This window comes from Neolamprologus multifasciatus, chromosome 6 (genome assembly GCF_963576455.1).
Source record: "Neolamprologus multifasciatus chromosome 6, fNeoMul1.2, whole genome shotgun sequence".
NCBI classification, from domain to species: Eukaryota; Metazoa; Chordata; class Actinopteri; order Cichliformes; family Cichlidae; genus Neolamprologus; species Neolamprologus multifasciatus.
The window spans coordinates 13800730-13825897 of record NC_140444.1 but is presented as its reverse complement, the minus strand read 5'-3'; the positions used below and the strand labels follow the sequence as shown (position 1 = coordinate 13825897).

The following is a 25168-nucleotide window of genomic DNA, read 5'->3' as shown; positions in this document are numbered from 1 at the left end:
TCTGAACCAATCAACCAATGAGGATAATGTTAGAAGTTTTTGTTGTTTTTCCAAAAGGAGACATCTGTTTTCTAATTAACCTGTTACTTCACACTATGATGTTTCTATAAATAAACAAAACATATTGCAGGTTAAAATATGAAAGGCATTGTCTCTAATAACATCCAGTCATAGAAGTATTAGTATAATAGTCAACTCAAAGAAAGCCCAGATTTGTTCACATATACTGGTATCAAATATTGGTTCACTTTACAAGTGAATCAGTAAATCATTGCTAACAATAACAATGGATTATCTATAAAAGTAAATGATGAAATTTCCACTAGCTTCAGAGTGATATCAGTACTGATAGGAATACTGGCCACATGGGGAAAAAACAGAAACAATGTGAGAGGCAGATTAAAATACAGTAATGTAATTTTTTTGAAAGTCTTTGGGAAACATGTAAGGGTGTAGCTGGTCACTGATCTGTCAGCTGGAGGCTTCACTCATATTTGTGTGTGTGTGTGTGTGTGTGTGTGTGTGTGTGTGTGTGTGTGTGTGTGTGTGTGTGTGTGTGTGTGTGTGTGTGTGTGTGTGCTAGCTTGCAGTGATCTCTCACGGTTCTATTTTGCTGCTGTGATGACTTTTTGACTTTCACTGGTGTCTCTGCTCACGCCAGGGAAAAAGTGGGCCACAAGTCTTTTAAAGAGACTTGAAGTGGGCCAACTCTTAAAAACCGTGCCGACATGACTTACAGTCGGAGAGGAATCAACGGGATTAGCACACCTTTTGTCATTTTTTTCCTCCTCAAGTGTGTCCCTTGTCTCTATTCTTTTTTGCTTTTCTTTTTTTGGTTTAGTTTTTTTTGGTTTTTTTGTTTATATCTGGTATGCTGCTAATACTGTAATGATAGAAAATAAGTACATTTTCAGCTATTAAAAGAAAATGAAAAATTATGACAAATTTTATATGCAGTACATAAGACACATTAAGTATCCCTCCTGACAGGAAGACTAAAAGTGTTATTGTTCCAGGGGGAAAATGCTTTTCTTGTCAGCTGAAACACAGTTGCTGCTCTTTGTAAACGCTTCCACTTTTTCCTTATAAATAGTTTACAGAGACAAATCCACACAGACGCAGTGTTAAGGTGAGGTAGAGAGATACAAGACACAAACAGTGTGATGAATGAAACTGAGAAGCAGAGGAAACTATATTTCCAAGGCTGAGACGTTTACTTTAATAGTTCTCATGTGAAGACAAGAGACAAATGTTAGTCCACGTTACACATCTCCGCCCACTGGCAGTGTAACCAGATAAGAAGACAGCCTGACAACTTGACTCACCGATCACATTTATAGCATCCCCCCGCCCCTGAAAAACACTGACCAGCACATGCTGCAACCCCCTCTACGCCCATTACCCACCATGGTAGACACTTTGGTCATCAACTTCCCTGATCTACCTCAACAGCTGTTTATCTAAACTTGCAGCCCCTGAGTTGTGCAGCACCTCACAGTGAGTAGGGGAAAGGAGACTTGAAAGTAGGACAGAGCCGTCTGGCCCCTTTCCTTTCCAACCAGAAGCACAGATTTGTGACTGGAGGAGAGAAGATACTAGTCTTGGGTGGTGAGAGAAAAGGAGAAGAGATTTTTGTGCTGCAGTCACTGAGGAAAGAAGCCCTAAGGACACAGACCAGTGTGTCTACATTGCAGAGCATCCAGTTTTATTAAGGTTTCCTATCCTTTATCAGGGGGAAAATATTCACTGAACAGAAATCTCACCACCTGCGAACATGCACAAGCGTACAAAGATTAAGATTGCCATCTTTGTATTGCTGGTGGGTATGGCATGCATGTTCACGGCAGTGGTAACGGACCACTGGGCAGTTCTTAGCCCAAAGGTGGAGAAACTCAATGAGACCTGTGAGGCGGCCCACTTCGGCCTGTGGAGGCTGTGCAAGAAGTACATCTACATCAGCTCAGAACACTACGACGAAGGGCAAGGCTGCGGACCCATCAGCCTGCCTGGAGGTAAGAGAAAATCTGAGAGAAAACTTCTTGCAACTGGAGCATGAAAGTGAACCTGAGAGCCAGTTTTTAGTTTTCAGTCTCTGTGGCTGTGCTATCTCTCCAAAGGTTCAGTCTTTTTTGGAAAGATATTGCATGCGAGTAAGATGCTACTTTAAGGTATGAAGCTACTAAGAATAGAGATCCTGATGCAGGATCACTAGACATGTCATATGACTTTCTAAACTTCCCTTTGCAACACAAACACATCCTGTTGTATGCCTCATGTTTTAGTCCTTTCATGCATTCAGCTTGTTTTTTCTTCTTCTTTTTTTTCTTTTTTTTCCTGTAGATACATATTGTTATGTGCCGACAGCATTTCAGGGCCTGTTTGATTAGACTTCTGAAACATCTTTGAAATGTGTTTTAGTAGTGTAATATAAATATTAGTCGAAGAGTTTAGCCTGTGTTTAAACTATCTTGGTGGTCTTGGAATAAACAGCACCCAGAATGACCAACCACTATGACCAACCATAGATGTAAAGTGTTGACATGAGATAACAGTAGATAGATGTGTGATCAGCCAGAGAAATCTAAGCAGGAGACTAACAGCTGATCCTGTTGGTTGGCTCCTCTTTTCTGGCAGATAATCTTATTAGTACAGTCAGCTGCCACAGAACCTGCAGACAGCTGATAATAATACCCATATGGATATGGACACTGCTTTGGAGCTCCCTGACATACAGAGAAACTGGATAGAGCAGCCTCCATGAAAAGTGATGAAAAGCCTTTCCTCAAACATCTTACTTGAGGACACTTTTGAGATAGATTTCACAGTCTAATATTACCACAGCCACAGCCATGGGAAATTAAAGTTTTTAATTTGGCCATGTTCATTTCAAAAACCCATTCATCTTTTTTTTTTTTAACATATTAAGGATCTTTCAGTCTGTACAAGGCAGGTAAGGTGAAAACAGCACAAAAATGATCCAATTTAAATGCTGCTTGTGCATCAAATAGAAATAGAAATGTCGGTATATTTAATATAACACGGAGACATCAAATGGAGGCTGTTCTCCTTCTGGATTGTGTTTGCAGTGGTGTATGCTTACACCAGCCTACTCAACATGTCACTTTACACTGGCATTAATACTTTTACTTAACTGAATGGTCTAAATACTTTGCCCACCACAGTTTATAGGTGATGCAAGTTATATGAGATTTTGGAAGCGTGCCCAGACATACCAAATTTATACTACTTACAAATAGAACCTGATTGTGGCAGCCTGCAACTTTTAGGAATCCCAGACACTGTCTGCACTGCAGGGCCATCTCAGGAGCAAGTGAGATGCCTGAGGGGGGCTTGTTGCTGCAGGCATGTGCTGAATATTCCAAATAAGTGTGACCCGCCCAGGCGCACAGGGAATTCTTAAGACAGCAACTCCAAGAGACAAATGTTTTTGGGTTGGGTTCTTCATGTGCAGTTTTTGACTTTTAAACAACTACACAATGAAAGCAGTGATCTGGAATATTTTTAGACAATGCAATATATTACAGTCATTGAAATGAAACAGATCCGTTTCACTTGGCAAATAGCTTTAGAAGAAGTAAATAAAAACAGGCAGAAGTCCCATGTTTCCAGGGGCTTCCCCAGGCCCACTGTATTTGGACAGGAACAATATTGTTTATCATAACCACTTGTCCTCAGAGAGGTGTCAAACTCTAATCCAACACAGGACTTGAACAGCGTGTGAGATTGTGTTCGCTGAGAGAGACTCAACTGGAAAATATGGGTTGACTTGTTATTTATATCAGCTGTTGATAAAGCACAGACTGTGATATAAAATCAAGTTAAGTGTACAATAAAGATTTACATGACATGTAGCACCAGCTTTGAGAAAAAAAGTAACAAATTAACCTAATGAATATTTTAGTTGTTGGCATTATCCTGCTTTATATTTAACTGCATATGTCTTTTGAGTATCGGGGCTGTTAAGTCTTAATGTGCAACAGCAGATATTCTGGCAAGCCGCTTCCAAGTTTTTCACCCTATGTTTAATTTTCAATAGTATTGAAAACAACAATTTTGCGCTGACATTTTATTGGCCAAAAGTGTAAGCAATTTTAAAACTGTTCAAAAAAACATGAGATTTTAAAAATATATATATATATTACTGTGTAAACTGCTCAGCAAACACCCGCTGTAGTTATAAATATAGGCCACGTAAATACTCAGCTGTGCCGCATGAGGGTCAAGTGTTCAAGCCAAGTCCTCTGAGTGACGGGGCCGCCTGAAAGAGTCAGGCATAGCTCTAAGGCCTGCTCTCCCACAGCCTGTTCCCTCAAGACCTTCTTGCAGCTACGCATCTCCGTGCAGCCCACCACTCAAATTACTTCACACTCCCCGAGGATGGGATTCACAGCCCAAAAAAGCAATGGAATCAATGGTATTTTGCCTATATAGGCATGCAACATAGCAACCAAGGGATGGGCATTGTATATGGGGAAAGGGTGCTAGTGATGCCTTTCTGACCTAAATAGGCATGCATCCATGCATTATTTGAGGTTTGTAGTGGGATCAAAGCTTTATGCATTTGCAAAGAGGGTGCTTAGATACAGAGTATTACAGAGAAGGGAAAAGTGCACCTTTCATCGTTAGGACACATTTCCATGCAAAAGCAGCAAAGTAGTAACAAAAGTTTGAAAGAAGCCACTGATCGACCTTTACTGAAAGTAATTTGGTTGATATATACATTTTTCTTGACCCTGCAACAACACTCCACTTGTCATAGCTGATAAAGCAAAGAATGAGGAAGGCTTTGACAGCCAAATGTAGCCAAAAATGAACTGACACCACAAATCAATGCGAGGAAAGACGCTGCGCTGACATGACAATGTGCAGAGACGCTGCTAATCCTGCATCCTCGCCTTGTCAGTCGAAAGATGGCGGACAGCCCTATTTGGAAAAAGGGAGGCTTTATAGAGCTCGTCAAAACAGCCTGGCAGGACGAGGACTAACAACAAGTAACCCAAAATTGGATTAGTGTGTGTGTGTCTCTGTGTTTGTTGTAGCATGCTTCCACAGATGATAACAGATACATTTTTATCCAGCAGTTCTTCCTCACATTTCTATAAAAACATGCACTCTGAGGTAAGTTTAATTGGGCAGCACACAGTCACATGTGGGAATAAACCTGCTAAGCTTAAGCTTAATGAACATAATCATGAAACACTTTCTAACATCGAGACCATGTGTTTTTATTTTTTTATTATTATGTTTTGGTAGATGACTGACGTTGATCAGCATTATGTATTTAGGCTTGTGTGTGTGTGTGTGTGTGGGGGGGGGGGGGGTTCAAAGGCCACCATCTGTTTTGAATGCAAGGTTTGACTCAATAAATACAAGTAGGTGACAACCCTCTATCACATTCTCCAGTGAAAAACAGCAGCGCTTGTTGCTTAGTAACAACCACTGGGTTTTTTTTTTTCTTCCTTTCTTTGATGGCCAGTCGCTGTCCTCATTCATAAAAAAAACATTTTTATGTATTTAGTTTTTGCATGTAGGCCCACACAGTATGACACATGGCTTTAAAAGCTTGCCATTTCAACACAGCTTTTTGTGAACACTGTTGACTTGACTTGGAAAAATATGATTCATAAATACTATTTGCGCCTGTTACACCAAATTACCCTGTTATTTCCTTTTAGGGGCACCTGACATCCCATTTAGCTCAGTTTCTTGAGAAATAGGAGAATGTCAATGCTATCCCAGCGTGAGCTATCAAGCTCTTACCATAAAATCATACCATGCAGTACTTCATATTTTCACATGAAAGCATTTCACTTCCCATGATGAGCGCGTGTGGAAACTGGGATTAGGAATGTGCCTGTGTGTTAAGCCCTCATACCGTCGAGATCACGGACATGCACCTGACTGGGCATGAGAGAACTGATGATCTGGTGCTGCATGCATAAATGTTCTCACTATTTGAGCAAATATGATCATTCAAATGTTTTTAATTATTTGAATGATCGTATTTCCCGATGTTTTGGCCAAATATCCCAATGGCCAAAATGTGGTAGATCATCAAATGTAATCAAGTTTTGTATGTACACCAAGCCTGTTTCTAAAAGGGATAACATTTCTACCTGGCACAGCATCAAAGACTTCTTCTTCTTTCAAATAACTATGTGATCACATAATGCATAACGCCTGGCTTTATATCTGTAAATCCCTAAGGCATAACACCTCGTCTGCATGACAGAAACCGAACTTGATGTCTGCAACCACAGTCAAACCACACAAAGGAGAAAGTTCTGCAGGGAAGCCGCTTTTAATTGTAACATTATCTTGGGATGTAAAATCCCTTTTGGACAAAAAATGGAAGCTATAGCTGAGACCAAGTGAAGTGTTTAATACAAGTACCATATTCCAAAGGCGTGTGACAAAAGGTGAATGCAGCTAATGGGGCAAACAAATGTGGAGCAAACCTGAGAAAGAAGAAAAACAAACTGTCTTAATAGAAACAGAAATTTTGTCAAATAAAAATGAATCATAAAACATAAATTAGGCATTGACAAATATGACCTTGATCTGAGAGGAATTTAAAAACAACCAAACAACCCAGTCAATGACAAGCAAACACAAGGTAAAAGCACTTTTATGACAATTTGGTTTATTTGCTGGCAGATTATATGGTCAAAAATGAGCATCTAGATTCAAGTCCGGGAAGGTTTTTGGTCATACATAGCAACATATTGAATACCACACTGACTCATCATAGCTGTGTGCAATTAAAGGCTCCCATCAGAGTCCCAACAGAATTAACTAATCATGTCTGTGCTTCACAACCCTCTTGATGGCTCTCTCGCCTTTTATCAGTAGAGCTTTTATTTACATATAAAGACATTTAAGTTTATTGTAATAAAATTTTGCAAGACGAGGCCAACTTTTTAAAAATCTGTAAAATCAAAAGTTTCCCAATAAGAGCATTAGAACTCCAAAAGCCCTAAAAATAATCAATTTTAAACTTACCTTCAACATGTGGATGTAATATCTGTATTTTAATGTTGTGTTTTTATCGTAATGTGCTGGTACAAAACGGAGTACAAATATTCTGTGCAGATTTGAAGAGAAAATTAAACTAAATATGGTTTTGCTTTGTTTGTTTTTTTTCTTTTCACAGACGAAAATTGCACTTACTTCAGGCACTTCACTCCAGGACAGGACGCTGAGATATTTGAATATAAAACACAAAAAGGTATGTTTGTTTGTTTGTTTGTTTTCGCTCCCTTTGGTAATTGCTTCGGCCTATTCTGTCTTAAAACACTGAAATAATAAGTTGCTTTCATCTCTGAATTCATGTAGTAAAAATGTTCCTTCCTCTGTGTGAAGTAAACATCAGACGAGTCGAAATGTAGCAGTTGCTTCGCGATTTTCCAAATAATCTCACTTGCTTCTGCAAGTGAGATTATTTGGATTAATTTATTATTTAGAATATTTGGATTAATTTATTATTTAGAATATTAATTTATTATTATTATTATATGCTTTTTTCTTCTCCGTGTGGGTTCAAGTTTTCAGTTATGTTTCACATCTGACCACAGCACAGTCGGCAGTGTCACAGCAGGCAAACTCGACCGTCTATCAATGTCAGAACATCTCACGGGACTTGGAGAAATCCTATCTGAAATCTGACTTGTTTCTTTTTTTCTTTCTTTCTTTCTCCAGATGACCAATATCTATTTTCAATTTCTCTGTATAACATGCAATAGTCTGCCTCAGTAGTTTTTCAAGTTCTTGTTGTTTCCCCTGATGGTCAGAAGCTCCCGAAAGTCCCGAAATTTTGTTCCTTAGCAAAATATATCTTGTACATACATTTGTTCAGCTGTGTATGTTTTCTCCTCCTTGTACAACAGCCCTCCCATGCAGAGGCCATTAGTGGTCTGAACATACACGTGTGGTCAGTGAGCTACTTTAGGGCATGTAGGGATGCTCCCAGTAAAAATGTAAATGAAGTGAAAATTTGAAAATTTGAGAGATGATCAGGTTAATGGGCTCAGACATTTGGAGTTTCTTTCTAAACTGTCTCTTTCAGCAGGGTGGTTATAGTGATGCATCCGATACTGTATGTATTAATATGTACTCATACCTAATCTGCTAAATTTGGAGAGTGACATAAAGTGTACGCTCAATAGCAAAAAATAAAAATAAATCCTATTCCAGTACACATTAAAAGAAAGGAACCTTGCCAAAGAGATTAATACATCTCACAGCAATCACTGCAATGTGTAGCAACACTGTGAATTTGAACGTGGCTTGACCAGTTCCTCATAATACTGCCCCTTTCTGTGTTAGACGGTTAAATTTAGCACATGAAAAGTTCATGTTTCTGCAGGCTGAAAAATTTCTGAGCAGTGCAGTGAAGCAAGTGCTGTATGAATAAAATGCAGAAAGCTTTTTGATGTCTATGTTGCTCACGCTATGTGAGAATCCATGGTTTTGCAGACTTGAGTTAGACACCAACCTCTAACACACATGGTTTATGTTAAAGAGCTGTTCAGGGTGCAGCCCATCCTCCCCTGCCAGTAGAAGATGAAGGCTTTTCCCCCCCAAAGGGGTGCCTTTCTCTCCCTAGGGTATGGTTCACAGGCAAACAGGCTACAGATCAAAGGCCTGGGTTCCTATCTACCTGTCTGCTCAGAAACCTAGCCAGCTGCTGTTGTACACTCTAAATGAAAGACCAGAATCCATTTATATTAGTGCACCCAATTTCAAAGACCTTGTATTTATAATAAAAGCAATGGAGAAGTTAGCAGGTGTTTTTCTTTGGGGAACTAATCTAAAGACCCAAAGCATTCATTCATCCATCCACCCCAGGTTGTTAATCTAGTCACAGGCCCAGATAGCCAAAACCTGACATAGCCTATTTTGCATAGACTTCTATTAGTGTTCAAATACAAATGGTGAGTTACACAGTATCACCATACAATAATATCACCCTGTTATCATGACCCTGGGCACAATAGTGTACTTTAAATCTGCCCTGCTACTCCTAAAAACTAACCAGAGTACCAAATACCACAAAATAACAATACTTTCAGCTACTAAAGTGTTAATTTCGTTGGCTAAGTAATTTCACCATAGTTTTCATTCACAAAGTTATTTTTTTGAGGAAAACGAGACGATAACTAAATAAAAAACAACCCACGAGGACAAAAAATATGATGAAATGTGCTCAGACATGCGTGGACGAATAAAAACGAGACGAAAATATTCTGGTTACATGAGGTCCAATTACAAAGAATTAAGGTATGTAGAGAGGCGGGACAAGTTTGGAAGCAATCCAATCAGAAATAATCACCTTGTGCAGCAAGGTTAGACACGCAATGTTTGATCTGTCGCCAACAAACAAGGTGGGAAGCACCTACACTCTCTGCTTCTCATGAATGCTACAAAATGCGACAAAAGTACACGTATGGACACATTTCGCATTTGATGTCAAGAAAACCCCTTTGTAAACCCGTGGAGAAAATTTCAGCAGAAAAAACGAGACAAATTTTTACACAGTCAACTGAATCAACTTCAAAATTAGTGTACGATAATCTCGTGATATCGTACACTAAATCTAACTAAACTAAACCAACTAAAACTAAAAGACTTTAGATGTAAAATTAAGCAAAGTTTCGAAAAAAAAAAAGAGATTATTTTGTATTTTAATTAAAAAAAATGTTTATTTAATTTTTGAGTAAAGTTTAACTTTCTAGTTGCTTTATAATTATAAATAGAAATAGTTCGTTTCTTTAAAAAGCATTATTGTCTTCTGCTGGAGCCCAAATACCTTCATGGACAACAGAGAGACAAGAAAAGCGAGAAAACGTGAAGAGGCGAAGGCATGGATGACAGGTTAATAATAATTTGTCACAGCAGATTTGGAGCTCTGTTGCCTACAAGTAGAAGAAAAAAACACTTCAGTATTAAAGTATATACATTTGTTGCCTGTCAGGTCATGTCTTTGTCATTCAGCATTAATGAGACTTTCACAGATGCACTAATCCGCCAGTGGCAGATCCAGGAAATTTTACAACATGACTGTAAAATTGACTTACATTTTTCATGGGAACCATTTTCTGACCTTTTTTTTTTTTTTTTTGTCTTTCCAGAGTACAACATCTCTGCTGCAGCCATCTCCATCTTCAGTCTGGCCTTCATGATCCTTGGCTCTCTTTGTTTGGTGGGCTCATGTACTGGTACAAGCAAAAAAAGAGACTACCTCCTTAAACCTGCTGGCATGTTTTTTGCATTTGCAGGTGTGTTCAGTTTCTGTTTCACAGTCGTTTTGCTTTTATGTTCAGTGTGTGTTTCATATTTGGCGAGCATGGGAATCTGCAGGTGCCACAGGTGTTACTATAAGCCGTGTCTAATGTTTAAGCATCACTCTCTTTCTCAGGTCTCTGTGCATTCATCTCACTGGAGGTGATGCGTCAGTCAGTGAAGCGCATGATCGAGAGCGAGGAGACAATTTGGATCGAATACTACTACGGCTGGTCCTTTGCTTGTGCCTGCACTGGCTTTGTCCTCCTCTTTCTCTGTGGCATTGCACTCTTGTTCCTCTCCATGCCTCAGATGCCCAGGAATCCATGGGAAAACTGCATGGACGCCGAGCCGGAACAAGTTGAGTGATAGCAAGACATACGGACAAATGCAGGAAAAGAATGACTTGTCTTTTATTTTGAATGCAGATGTTAGATTCAACGACATCAGCTTGTCATCAGAGAAGAAACCACAGTGTAAAGAGCGGCCCTTTGTAATGCCTGCAATTTTGTGTTGTAGGCCACAGTTGCTTAAAACCTGCTCTACTCGTCACTAAGAGCTTACATTTCCCACATGGGATTTAGTAGTATTTTTTAAGATATTCCTTTCCCCCTCCAACTCATGATTTAGTGCTGGCATGTTTTTACTGGTGAAAAGTTACGATATTATGACCATGGTCTTACTAGCTCCCCCATGTGTCACTCCTTAGTTAAAAAGACAAACATTTTCAGCATTAATGGCCTGACATCCAGGTCAGGTGATTTTATGTACTGCATTATGTATGATATCCTGTACATAGCTAATGTGCTTCTGTATTTTTTATGGCATCACTCCAAGAAGCCCTCTTATACTGTCAATTAAGTCATTTTTTAGCCTATAGCTTAAACTGTAAATCTCTAATGATAAATAAAAGAAAGAAAAAAAACATCATTTAAAGTTAAATAATTGCACATTAAGTCCAGAACTTCATGAGTAAAGGAAAGCTTTGAGCAAACTACTTGCTCAGAGTCTGGGTGTATGTGTCTGTAGCAAGCTGAATGCTAAACACCCAAGGTCTGCAGCACCAGTCATGTTGGAAAAGGTTCAGTTCTAGCAGGTGCACATACAAGGCCTTGACAGCTTCCATGCCAAACTGATACAAAACATGTCTCTGTTCATTTTCATGTGTTGTTATGACCCGTCTGACCCATGTGGTGAATGTCCATTTGCATCTATACACGCTGTTAGCATAGATAACAGAAAAAAAAAAAGCCACAGATTCATGGTCTTTTACTGAATTGTAACCCTACATGCAGAGTTTCAGAGAGATGAGCGCCAATTGAATTTTATTTCAGTTGTAAATGATGTCACGCTGTGCAATCACACAATATGCAAACGGCAAACTAACAGAGTGATGGAGCTGCACTATATTTTCAGATTATGAGCACGGACTTTAGCTGATGTTTACTTGCAGTTTATAATTCAGTTGTAACAGCGTAACAGTCCACATTAAGGAGTGAAAGTTGGTCAGTGACCATCCTATTTGGTGAGGGATTTGAACTAAATTAGGTCACCTGGGTTTAAAAAGCAAAAATGTACAGGACATTATTAGAATAAACCTTTTCTGTGTAGCCTGTATTGTGCAACACCAACCAAGGGGATATAAAAGAGAAGAAGAAGCATGAAGTTCGCAGTCAGACACTTACAGAACTTCTCCTCAAATGGGCTTCTTTTTTTTTTTTTTTTTTAAATACAACATTATAAAAATAAGTCAGGTTATATAGCTGCTGACGTTATGTGACACACCAAAAGGCTCTTAAATATTTGTTTTTACTTTTCTCAAAGTCACTCACGAAATGACTGCTGTTCTGTGCAAACAGACTCGAGCATGAAGGAGTTCATATTTCAGACCGTTTTGTGCTGACATGTGGTGTATCTGAAGAACCACACTGTCATTGTTGTCAGCCTTGCATCCATCTTTGCACAGAGGAGGAAAGAATCCAGTTGTTTATTTACTTTTAAAATAAGTTTTCTTTGACTTGACTTTAAAGTTGTATTGTCACTCAAAAAAAAAAAAAAAAAAAAAAATTCCAGTGGTTTAAAATAGAGGCAGCTTTTGACGTGAACCTCCTGTACTTGTAGTGGTTTTTTCACTGAATGAGGCATGCAGTAACAATGTTTGGAATGCGTTAGATTTTGAGTGTGTTTGTTATATACAGCTTTATAGGTTTGTAATAAAAATTCAATCTTGAAATGCTGTGGAAAACTTATCCGGGACCGCGTTATTTAATGCAGTAAAGGTCCATCTGGACCCGGGTGACACAACTACACAATTCAGAAGACAGAGAAACTGAACTCAAACAGTTTCAATAAAAACACTTTAATAGAGAAACAAATAAAAAGAAAAGAAAATAAACCTTTAAAACAGTCAAAAATCCTTGAATCATAACCACCACCAACTGAAATGAAGAAGAGTAAAACAGATCTATCCATTGTTTTGTACCCACGAGTAAGGAACCAATGGGACTGGGAAGCTGGGAGGACAGGTGAGCCATTGATTCACTGCAGCGAGGGAAGAACAGAGGAGAGCCAACAGATAACGGGAAAAGATGGCGCTTATAGAAAGCTGAACACAGTGCTCTCTGCTGGCTGGGCAAAAGGTTGCTCCCATTCAGTGTGCCACACACAAGATGGTTTCACTTTGTCCCCCCTCCCCACTTAAATACACACCTCAGACTGTGATTTCTGGTAGGTGAAATCAAACTGTTACACACACACACACACACACAAGACAGTGCTTTTATTGTCTCCTTTCAAAAGAAAGACTCCTGACAGGGAGCTGTGAAAAAAAAAGAAAAGAAATGAGCATTTCTTTAAAAAAAACAAACAAACAAACAAAAAAAGGCTCGATCTCCTCTGCTTCAAGACCAAAACTGTATCTATAGAAGTGGTGAAATATTAGTATTGCACAACTTCAGAGACCAGCCAGCGACTATTGTGTGGAAAACAGATCACCTAAACAAAGTATTTTAAATTCAATACACACGAGGGAGCAACCTCAGCTTCACATCTGCCAACTAACTGCAGAAAGAAAAAAACTAAACTAAACCAAAAAAACCTAACATGACCATTACATATTTGATTCACACATTAGTAAAATAGTATAATAGATTTGTTGATAATGTCACAAGTTATTGTACACATCAAATAATATACCAAAATCTGACTCTGTAGGTTAAACAAAAAGCTTTTTTTTTTTTCTTCTTTTTTTCCTCCATCGATAAATCAATACAAACTGGTAAAAACAGGGATAAAAACCAGCCAGATCATCTCAACATGCAAGAAAAGAAAAAGACTTCACATTTAAAAACAAATCCATTTTGATTGTTGTACAGCTTGGGAAGTGGTGAGAAAACAGGGAAGGACTAATCCAGCAACATGTACTTAAAAATACACATTGTACAGTGAAAGAAGTTGTAACAGCTGCAACATAATGTCTCCTCTGCCTAATAAGCCAGACACCATCTTTAAGATAAAAACAAAAACAAACAAAAAAAAACAACAAAATTTTTTTTTTCAAGATGTTGCAACTACCAACTGGGTTGTTGTTGTCCATTTCTAGAATTCTTTGTTTTGTGAATTTGCATAATTAAAAAGGGCATACCTCTTCTTTGAACAGCTTCTACAAAATTGAGGCGTTCCCAAAGTTCTTGTTTGTAAATACCTAGAAAATGCATATTTACATGTATGTGTTCTCTGCAAAGTCAAAAAATCTGGACCTTTGAGCTAGAATGTGACAAAAATGAAACCATACCGTGTATGAAGCTCTCTGCTGAAAACAAAGTTATTAGCAGTGGGGTTCTGAGGAAGTGACCTTTAGAGAGATTTATGAGAGATTAACTACCATGTGGAAGCCAAGAAACAGCAGGACGATTTATTCTTTTTAGCAAATTGCAGATGGGGCAGTGATGTGTTAACAATTCATGAATTACATGACAGGACTGAGCACTGGACCACTGTTGTCACTATTGCTTTGTCGCTTTTTTTTTTTTTTTTTGTTAAATAAAATAGGCAGATACAGTGTGCGAGCATCTTTTTATACTTAATTTCCACATGACTCAAATCAGCTGGGTTTCAAGTAAAATTCATGTGCACGTACGTGTGTCTTCCTCTTGTGTGTCAACTCCTTTTGAGTAACTCAGCGGCATGATTCATCCTGTAATTTATTAAGATGTTACAAATATAGAAAAATGTCGTCGTAGTGAAATGCAAAGCACGAGCAGAGCAATTTCAGTTAGATTAAAGAGAATGAAACGCATCTACTGCAGTAGCGTTAATATATCTAATCTGAATAAAAAGGATCTGTGAACCACGAGGAGCAAACCCAACATTTCCGATTCATTCTTTGTATTCACACCCTAAAAGCAAAACAGTCAAAGGTTTCTGAACAGCGAATTCTATGTTACTCTTCATTTTTCTTTTCAGCAGTTTTAAAAGGTTGATATTACATATTCTGAATTTCCAAAATACCCAGCTCATGGAAAAGCTGCTGACTTTGAGCAGAACTGGAAATGATCAATGACCAATGTTTGCGACAAAACAACAAAAGATGTAAGTAATATTTATTCCTAAGGACTTCAAAACCTTTGGACATTCTGGCCTAAAACTAAGTGGCAAGAAACTGGCAAATCATCTGAGATCAGGTTAACATAACGGGTCTATCATCAACTTTGGGCAATTTTCTATTCATTGTTATTATAAAGAAAATAAAGAAGCATATATATATAAAAAAAAGGTGTCACACCTACAACATTTCAGGGTGTTTACTCTTAAGTTCCAACATACGTAAGACCAATAATTTAGTGTGTTCAAAAACATCTGATTGCAATTCTAGATCTTCTCAGTTTGCCTGTTAGACACACTACTCTGACCTCACTGCCCTTTCTTCACATACACAAACCTTCAGAGTACTGCAACCTTTTCAAACAAAACAACACAATAAAAACAGAACTCTGTCCAATAGCAAAACACAAACAAACAAACCATTTCACTCCAGTAATTATACTGAAACAATGTCATACTGTTGGACAAGAGTTGCAAAGTAAGTCCACGATGCAATGATCGGTCTTACACAAAGAATAAAATAAAATAAAACCAACAACAACAACAACAAAGAATTCATGTAACTGCGTGTCAGCCACAAGCAAAGCAGTCTAGGATAATCTTATCACTGAAAAGGATGGTGTTCTCTGATCTTTAACGCAAAGAGAGGAGGAATGAAACAGTTGTTGCTGCTTTGATGTTGAAGCTGGTAAAAGCTAAAATATGCAATCGATATTTGTCATTTTTTCCCCATAAATAATCACATTTTCTACTAAAAATGACTGAAGATGATTCCCAGGTAAGGATGTCTAAGAATTAAAGATCAGAAGCTAAAAACAGGAAAAACAAAACTTTAAAACTCATATTGCAAATCTAGCATGATACAGGAACTTAAGGACATGTCTGTGGCATACGATTCAGTCTTTTATTTTTTCTTTATATGTACATATTAGAGCAAAATTTATCTACTTCTATACACTGTTCCATGTAGTTTCTGTGTCAGTTGACCACTTAGCTTATGTCCATTACATCTACAGTAGTATGAAAATCAATAAGTAATGTCCACTCGAAACTGAGGAATAAAAAATAATAAAAACATACTTATTTCGCAAAACAACTTCAATAAGGAAAAATACAAGCGGGAGCTAAGTGGTCAACCAACAGACACCATTGTTTTTGAGCTTTTTATGTTTTTTATGTTTGTTTTTTTCTTTTTTTTTTTCTTTTTTTTTTTAAGCATTACGTACATATACAAGTGTAGATAATATAAGTATATATTCATATATACATAATGAGTATGTATATATACCAGTAATGCATTCATTATATATACTTATTTTCTTCACAGATATGTGAAATAGGAGAAAAAAAATGACTGTTAAAAATAAAAAGTTTAAATGAAACAAAATGCATAAAACCAACCTACTGATAGAAACAACTTGTAAATGCACTTTGCACAATTTTTGTGTTTTTAGAAATGATTTTACCTTTTTTATAATTTTCTTTTTTATTTGTTTTTTTTATTTTATTTTATTTTTTTTTAATTATTACTTACTCACTTATGTGGGAGAAGTGACACTCATTTAAAATAGGAATAGTACCCATTGCTACCATTTGAACTTCCTATACTCAGCTCTTGTAGGAGGGAGAGGGGGTCGCTATTCTTCTTGACCTGTTCAGGCCGAACTGCCCGGGGCTTAGGTGGAGCGCGAAGAGCACTCGCGTAGGACATGGTAGGCTGTTTGCCTAAATTTGGAGACCCCTCGCTGGGCTCGGTGGGAGGCTGGGGCTGCTGCTGCTTGTTGTTGGGCATGAGAGGAGGAAACTGATGCTGAAGGGAGTTGAGGGAGTGTGGATGTGTCTGCTGTGTTCCTGTGGCTTCTGCCTTTGCATGCTCCTCTGCCTGACGAAGGGCCTTGGAAGCTGTCATATGGGAAGGCAGCCAAAGGTTATGAGAGGTGAATGAGACACGGACATAGAATTTAGCATATATAATAAACAACTATCTCAAAACAATCCAAATAATCAAGTGAAGAGGAAATTGGGCTTGAAAACAGAAAGATTTACCTAGAAGGTCCCGATGCTGAGCGAGTGTGCCGGCTCCGTTACATGGAATGTTCTGAAACGGACCCGGACCGCCTCCATTACTTGGCCAGAGGTGGTCATGTGAAGGATAGCTGTAGGGGGCGTGTGGGTGCTGATGATGCTGTATGTGAGGATGAGGGTGGTCCTGGGTATCTGATGCACAAGGCTGGGATTGCTGTGACAGGGTATTGTGGGTGTTGGCTGGAGATGATTCATCTGGGTAGGTGGACGAGATACGGCGTTGATAAAGAGGCCGCCCTGGACCTCTGGGTTCATACTGTAAACACAGATACAAAAACAAGGTCAGAAGGTGATATATAGTGACCTTATATATAGAGTATTCAATTGGTTTAAATTCCCTGTGACTGACAACAAAGTGAATGTATGCTCTCAGTGTTGTAATAAGAGAGAACAACCTTTTCCAGACCTTGCTTAGTTTAGTTACTTAAAAGTTAAAATTTGGGTGATTTAAAAACAAAACTTTAAGCCCACAATTATCCACCATTGTCTGTTGGTGTATTATAATCCGGGGCTGTTTGAAATCCCTACTTTAAGAAAGCAGCGAGCAGTAAGAGTGAAACAGCGTTTCAGTTAATAACTTGATTTGGCTGAATTCTGGCTTACCATTAATATGACCATATGGTTAATTAGCATTACATAATGTTCTTACTAATTCATTTCCCAAATAGTATTATTTATGATATTTACACCAAGCAACAACCTCTGGTACTTCAAGTTTGAGTGTATCCTTAAAATGTTAAAATGTTTAGAGCCTGAGGCAATACAATTTTTTCTTCTCTAGGCATTAATTTCCAACATTAAAACAACTGCACAGATTTTCGTTTAATAAGTCATCTGGATACTAGAAATTGGAGTAGGACTGATCTGATGACAAGTGATCTGACACAAGCAGCTGTAGCCCCACAGCTGTCTGCTGGGCATCACCACCCATAATTGGAGTAACTGGATGAACTGGATCTTTGTGCCTTCACTTTCAGCTGCGCCCCCTTAACTTTGTTGCTTTGGACGAATAACCTTAGCATAGAGATGCTACTTCAGGCATTGCTAATTTAGACTCATTGCTACTTTCACTGAAATATTATTGAATACCACATTAATGAAGAGCACTTACCTCATCTACATTGTGATGTGCTGTGGCTGCTGATGTTCTGGGGGATAATGGGTGGTAGGGCTCCTGATCTGGACCTTGATTTTGTTGTTGTTGTTGTTGTTGCTGTTGCTGTTGTTGTTGTTGTTGTTGCTGCTGCTGCTGCTGCTGCTGGTGTTGATGGTGAAGCTGCATCAGGTGAACCTGCTCCTGCCTGCTAGGGTGAGCCATGATGGGCAGTCCATAAGGAAGGCCGTGGCCCTGATTCCCCATCAGAGGGTTCTGCTGTGGTGGGCTCACTGATGTAGCTCCACCATGGGGCCACTGGGCCTCTTGCAGAAGGTATTTGACCTGGGCAGGAGGGGGGCTGGCAGATTGAGCTGGTGGCTGATGTGGAAAGCTACCAGTATTGTACAGGGGATTCCCTGGGTGCTGCTGCAGACCTTGGCTGTTAAGAAGGTTTTCGTTCAGTAGATCCCGACCTGTGTCATGGGGGTAGAGTCCTGATGGAAAAGGGCCAGCTTGATTGGAAATGGCACCTAAAGAGGATGAAGGGTCACCCGAGCCACGGGGCTGGGACTGGCGATACTGGAGGAGGCGAGACTGAGGTGGGGGCTGCATCTCAACTGCTTCCCTGGGCTCAGGCTGTTCCTGTGGAGCCATCTCTCTCAAGAGACCTGGATACCTAGAAATGAAAATTGTTTACTTTTTTATTTTTTTGAACTATGTATTTTGTTTTAAAACAAAAGAAAAAGAAAAAAATTAATACCTAATTGTGCTTAACATATGATATAAAAAAGTACAAGTCCAATATTTAACCTATAATATTTCTATGAGATCAAGTTAGCAGACCATTACAAATGACTATAAAACATAATAGTGCTCAGTCTAACCTGCTGAAAGTTGGCCCGGTCGAGGCAGAAGGAACAGCTTCATCATCCAGATTGGAACTAAGGCCCCAGTTACCTGCCCGAAGCAGCTGATGGGGGAAGCGAGCCATGTTGGATTGAGCAAGGTGGGCAAGCTGTTGGGGCAGAGGAAAGGCAACACTGGCCTGGATGAAAGGGCTTGCTGCCTCCCCCCACTGGCCCAGCCTAGCTGCCTGCTGCTGCTGGCTAAGGGCCTCTAGAGCCAAGGGTCCCTGAAGATCTGAAAGGGCAATGGTCTGGTTAGTTTTTGGAGTCATTTATGTATTCTGCATAATCATATGAGCTGCAGGATTAGTATACACAACATGGTTAAGAATACCTTTAAGTAGATTCTCTATGAATAAATATTCAATATGCGATTCCATATATTAAATGTACTGCAAAATCAAATATTTACCCTTTCATATTTTTAAACATATGAAAGCTGCACATTCTAATCCAAAAAAGGAATGTGAAATTTGACTATTTGACAAACAATCTCTTCACATCTCAACCATGGAGATTGTTGCTTTAAAAGTTCGGAGAAAGTTTTCTTTGAGGAGAACGGAACCAGTCTGATTGAACGTGCAAGCACCTTTCAATCCTGAGCAGGATACTATACAAACTTCAACATCTGCATAAGCGGAACCATCTCTGAATACATGACTACCAAGTTCAGAATCTCTTGAAAAAATGTCTATATGAAAAAAAGAGATGAACTCAAATTAAATGACTCAAATTAAATGAAAATTCTAAGTAGAAATAATAAGATGCTAATTTCCCGTCATCATCAGATTCAGCTCCCTCCTTTGTAACACAATTCATTAGCTAACTAAAATTAAATTACTAGTAAATATAGTGTTTACTCACCCAAACCATCTCCTGGGTTTCCATCCTGTCCCTCATCCCCAAAGCTGCTGACCCTGTTATGCTGTGACAGGCCTGAGTGGTGGCCTCCTGGGTGGCCCATTGGAGTCCTAACAGAGCTACTCATCTCCTCTACTCCTCCAGAGTCTGGCCCATTCAAAGTCGGGGACTGGACAGGTCTGTGAGTGGGTATAGGGCCACTGAAAAAAGACGCATTATGGCTTCCACCAGTGTAGGCAGGACTGAGCTGCTGTTGCTGCTGCTGATTTTGCTGGGCCATCCCTGGGTGTTGAGGCTGGCTAACCCGATAAGGAAGCCTAGTGACTGAATACTGCTGGGGGAAGGTTCTTCCACTGATTGGATTTGAAGGAAAGGGTGTACTAGGTGGCGCAAGTTGGAAATTAAGAGGTCTTTGGGCAGCTGAGGGGTCTTTTCGGTGGAGCAGAGGATTGGGAAATCCAACTAGGCTTTCTGTCTGTGAATCCAGACTTCGACTTTGGCCTGAGTCTAAATCTCCCTAGACAAAAAGAAGGATAAACACTAGTATAAAAACACCATATGTTGTACAAGGAATTTATCACTGCTTTTGCAAAATGTGTTTTGGGTTTGGGTACAAATAAGACAGACAAATTACTTTTAACCCCAAAAAGAAACATTTAAATGTCAACAACTTGCCTGTTTTTCCTTCATGTCTGTGGTTTTTCTTTCTGGTGTCTGAAGATGATTCTGCTCTGACTTTGAACATCCTTCTAATTTACCTAAGACGTCAAAAACAAAACAAATTAAAAAGACTTACACTGCCATTTCCACATTGCTAGATGAAGGCATAAAATTGGATTAGAGTTTTTAACTGATCTCTTGATTTAGAAATAGAAAGTCAAGGCAAACCATTTCTGATGGGGTCAGAAGGCTCTTTGTCTGGGCTCGGCTGGGCTAGTCCTAGAGGAGAGGGGTGTGTTACCCCACTATAAGGAATGGGGGAGCCTCTATTTGGTGGCTGCAGCAGATTAAAGTTGTAAGCCATGGCTGCTGGATGACCCATGATGCGAGGGTCCACAGCAAAGCGATTCTGGTAACCTGGCCAGGGCAACTTAGGGAGAAGAAAAAAAAAATACATTTCAATAAAATGTTTTCCTGTGGTGCACAGAAATCAGGCAGGGGAGCTGTTGTTATTTTTAATACTATCATTGTGACCATAATAACTGATCAACTTATTTGAAATAGTAAGGACCTACATTTACAGATATCTGCAGTGCGGTTTTTACACTTTTCTAAAAGAAGCAAACAGTTTTATAGGTTCCTTTTTAAAATACAATATTACACACACACACCACACCAGTAAACTTACATGCAGGGGCATGGGCATGACCATGTTTCCACCATATACAGCTGGAACGTAGAGGATACTGGCACCTGTATGCGGATCTATCCTCTGCACAGGACTAGGTGACTTGCCCATACCAGCTGGTGTGCCACCCAAAGGTGGTGTGAATGCCCGGATAGGGTTCCCCATCAACACCGCTGGGTTTGGTTGGACTGCAAAGAAGTAAAATTGGTAAATTACTTTACTGTTATGACATTATTGTTGTCAGATTCAAAAGTAAATCTGTAATAATACTACTACTACTACTACTACTACTACTACTACTACTACTACTACTACTACTAATAATAATAAGTAAATCTGTGGGAGCATTTCTTAAATAATATTCATTTTCTAGATTCTGGTTCTAAATTATAGCTATTTAGGCTTGGACAAAGACAGTGCTTAACAAGTTTCTTATATCACCTGTCACTATAACATAAAAAAATATTTAGAAAGCTGTCAAATATGGGTTTACAATTCACATTTATATTGTTATTTAGTAGGCAAATAACAAGCATTGTTATACCTAAACTTGTGCCAGCCTTTTATCTTTTGCTGTCCTTTATCCCTTCACTAACCACAACTGACACAGTTAGTTTTGTGTTATTGTCTTTCTGTTTCCTTGCTGTTCTGGTAAGATAATATTTAGAAAATCAAGAGCAGAAAGGCTATACTCACCATATCCTTCAGGTGGGAGATGCTCTGTGTGGTTTGCATGTTTACCCTGCAAGACAATCAGTAACAAAGGTTAAGAGGCTGAATGTGCCAAAAGAAAATTATTCTCATATCACATTGGTAGAAAACAAACAGAATGGAGAATGAGAATTATTATTGCTATTAATGTAATCAGTAATGCAACAGAAATAGTAGATGACTGTGGGTTAGCTTACTTAAAGGAGGAAGATGCTAACAGCAATTCAGTGGGATTTGCTATGATGGTCTTAGATAGACATGATATACAAGGAAAATGACTAGTCATCATAATACAGAGCAAAAGTGCCAACTGAAATATGGAGTTTAGCGCACACACAGTCTGCCAAAGCCTTTTTCATTCAGTCTTGCTGTGTTAACCACAGCAAAGCCAATGTTTATGGGTATTTATGGATCTCTAAAATATGTCCACACTTGTGTTGTAGCTAGGCTGCCAGCTTGCACAGAGAAGCAGCTAAACCAAACCATAATAAACTACAGGAGAGATATCTAATATATTTATTCCACTCAAATGGTTTAACATGGCAATGGAATGTAAAATGCAGACTTGGCAGAACTGAGTCATATTACAACAACACAGCAAATGTGAAAATTCTGTATAGCGTAAGCAGGATCCCTTTCTTAAAACCAACTAGAGTCTGACATGTGATAGCAAAGCAGCTTCCCCTGTCACGGTTTCATTGTGCAACATCAACTGAGCAATGCCAGACACTGGATTAAAACTGGTGCCTATAGTCTAGCAGGGCAGTTATTTGATCCAATCACAGATTCACTGCTGCAAAATGTTCTCTGAAACTAAGTGTTAAACATGATATCTTGTACAATAATTTTCCCAGACTGTAGGAGTCTGCTGAGAATGAAAAGTGACCACTGATGAACATTTACTGGCTTCATCCAGAAGACTGAAATCAGTCAATCAAAGAAGATCATGTAACCTAATGTTCTCTTAGTTCTGACAAAAAGCAAACAAAAAGTTTGTTAGCTTAAAGCTTCATTAATGACAATAGCACAATCCACCCGTCAGTACAGGGGCAGTGTGCTGTACTGGGGCATGCAAGAAAGAATGAAAAGGAGGAATTTTCTGAGAAATGTCTGACTGAAACATATTTTTAGTAAGGGAATTAACATGGGGCAAATTTGAGCACAACTATCAGTCTTGCACACTTGCAGAAAAACACCATCTGCATCAGAAAACAGCAATCTGAAGTTCAGTGAAGCATACAGTACATATCTGGCAAAATGGATGCCCAACAATGCTTCAGTTTTAAATGATTGCAACCACAATGTACTTTACAGTGTTCTGTGTTTGATGCATGCTGATAAACATCAACCAAGAGTGGATTTTTTTCCCCAAACAATAATCAAACTGAGGAAATGTGCTCTGTAGCTTTTAGACTTGAATCCTAACAACACTACAACAGTCAGGAGGTTAAGTTTTAGAAAAATACTGATCATCAGCAACTAGGGCTGCCATGATTAGTTGACTAGTCACGATTACGTCGACTATCAAAATTGTTGACGACTGATTTAATAGTCGACGCGTCGTTTGAAGCTTTGTAAGATCCCAAAAGACGCAGGAATAAGTAGTAGGATTTAGGAGTGTAATAACGGACTGAAACAGAAGATGGCAGCACTGCATGTACAAGGATGCCAGCTGCCGTTAAACCCCGAAGAAGAAGAAGAAGAAGCTGTGTCCCAGAATTCATAGCGCAGCCCAGCTCAGTTTCCAACAATGGCGGCAGCTAGTTAGTTTTAATATTACTCTTATTATTGTTTCTGGGTCACAAAATGAACGTTTAACATATTTTCAGGCGAGAATGTAACTGTGTAAACCTCAAATATCTGCTCAGTTTATCAAGACACCACATATTTTTAAAAGCGCTCCGACGTTTTCGGAGACATCTGTTACCCACTAGCTTGATAGCTAGCCGGGGGCAAGGCTCACTAGAGCCCGTGAGAACACCGGACTCCCGGGAAATCGTTTTCAAACCCACCGCCGTCTTTTTTAGTTTTTTTATTTTATTTTAGTTATTTATTTTATTTTTATTATTTATTTTATTTGTTCCTGAGTAAATCGGTTCGGCTGAGATTAAAGTTATAGTTTTTACACAGCTGAATAAATGTCAAGCAGACAACTGATTATCAAAAGTGTGAGATGCTGGAGAATATACTCCGGTGTCCCGTTATATTTTAGATAGCAAGGAGTTTATTAAACTTCACCGAAACAATGGGCAAATTTCATTAAAATTTAATAAACTACAATCTTGTCTTTATTTTTTAGTTAGCACATACCTTAAACACATAAAGCTGTAAGCTAATGATAGTTATATAAGAGCAGATGCATGCTGGTTCAATAAGTTGTACGTTTTACGTCCAATGGATGCATGATCTGATTAGTCGACTAATTGCAAAATTAATCGGTGACTAGTCGACTATCAAAATAATTGTTTGTGGCAGCCCTATCAGCAATGGATGTTAAAATGATGCACTGAAGCAGTCAAATACAAGCCAACATCAGAATCCACTGCAGGGCATACTGTCATTATGAAATAAATTAGAACGATATGTGTAGCGTCTACCCGGTGTACAAAGACAGCAGAAAAAAAGATTTGACCTTTTAATGAACATCAAACTGTTCATAAATACATATAGAATATTTAGCACATTCTGCATAATGGTGTAATTGCAAATGTTTATCTGCATATTTAGCATAGTTGTAAGTATGACTGTGCAAATAGAAGTGTGCGAGTCTGTAAAGCTGGCTGCTACTGCGGAGCTCCAGCTCATTAGGCCCAGTGGGTGATGGCAGCAGGTTGTCAGCAGTGGTGATTTCGTTAACCTTTACCTCAGTGCAGACACAGAGGCGAGGCAGACATTTCATCCTGACCTAAACAATTAACAGATCTTCTGCCAAACAGGTTATGCTAATATTCTGTTGCCCCCCCCCCCCCTTTCCTTTGGAATACTAGACTGATCATAAAATTATTTCCTGTGTGAGTCATTTGTTCAGATATTTGATTTGCACCCACATATGGAAAGCTTTTATAAGTTTTATTCTATAAAAGTAGGTAGCACTCAATTTATTTCTGATAATTTGCTTTCTATTTTGATAAACCAGTGTGTTCTTACCTAACATGAATATTGGATTAGCATAAAAAAAATAAAATAAATATTCAACACCATTTAAGATTCTTCTTACGCAAATGGGTCCTAAAAACCTGTCAACACCCTAGGCCCTCT

General features: G+C 38.8%; 2 protein-coding genes across 2 annotated transcripts in view; one reads left to right on the top strand and one right to left on the bottom strand.

Moving 5' to 3' along the window:
- The first annotated feature begins 1368 nt into the window (after window positions 1-1368).
- On the top strand, window positions 1369-15075 carry LOC146516614 (voltage-dependent calcium channel gamma-1 subunit-like). The gene is made up of 4 exons (XM_085162485.1): window positions 1369-2012; window positions 7175-7249; window positions 10152-10298; window positions 10439-15075. Exons 1-4 carry the CDS (start codon window positions 1775-1777, stop codon window positions 10669-10671), a joined length of 693 nt encoding a protein of 230 aa, XP_085018611.1. The 5' UTR covers window positions 1369-1774; the 3' UTR covers window positions 10672-15075.
- Window positions 15076-15794: 719 nt separating this feature from the next.
- The window catches only part of helz (helicase with zinc finger), a 47509-nt gene continuing 38135 nt past the window's right edge, over window positions 15795-25168 (bottom strand). The window contains exons 25-33 of the mRNA XM_085162483.1: window positions 21896-21941; window positions 21200-21387; window positions 20740-20941; window positions 20523-20609; window positions 19855-20364; window positions 18970-19225; window positions 18101-18761; window positions 16951-17245; window positions 15795-16806 (exon numbers count right to left, since the gene is read on the bottom strand). Coding sequence (XP_085018609.1) covers window positions 16463-16806; window positions 16951-17245; window positions 18101-18761; window positions 18970-19225; window positions 19855-20364; window positions 20523-20609; window positions 20740-20941; window positions 21200-21387; window positions 21896-21941 — 2589 coding nt within the window. The 3' untranslated portion in view covers window positions 15795-16462. The remainder of the gene's footprint in view (window positions 16807-16950; window positions 17246-18100; window positions 18762-18969; window positions 19226-19854; window positions 20365-20522; window positions 20610-20739; window positions 20942-21199; window positions 21388-21895; window positions 21942-25168) is intronic.

Coding starts and splice junctions, on each gene's coding strand:
- LOC146516614 (XM_085162485.1), top strand. CDS start 1,775: ATGCACAAGCGTACAAAGATTAAGATTGCCATCTTTGTATTGCTGGTG. Junction 7,250..10,151: donor TGAATATAAAACACAAAAAG/GTATGTTTGTTT, acceptor TTGTCTTTCCAG/AGTACAACATCTCTGCTGCA. Junction 10,299..10,438: donor CATGTTTTTTGCATTTGCAG/GTGTGTTCAGTT, acceptor TCTCTTTCTCAG/GTCTCTGTGCATTCATCTCA.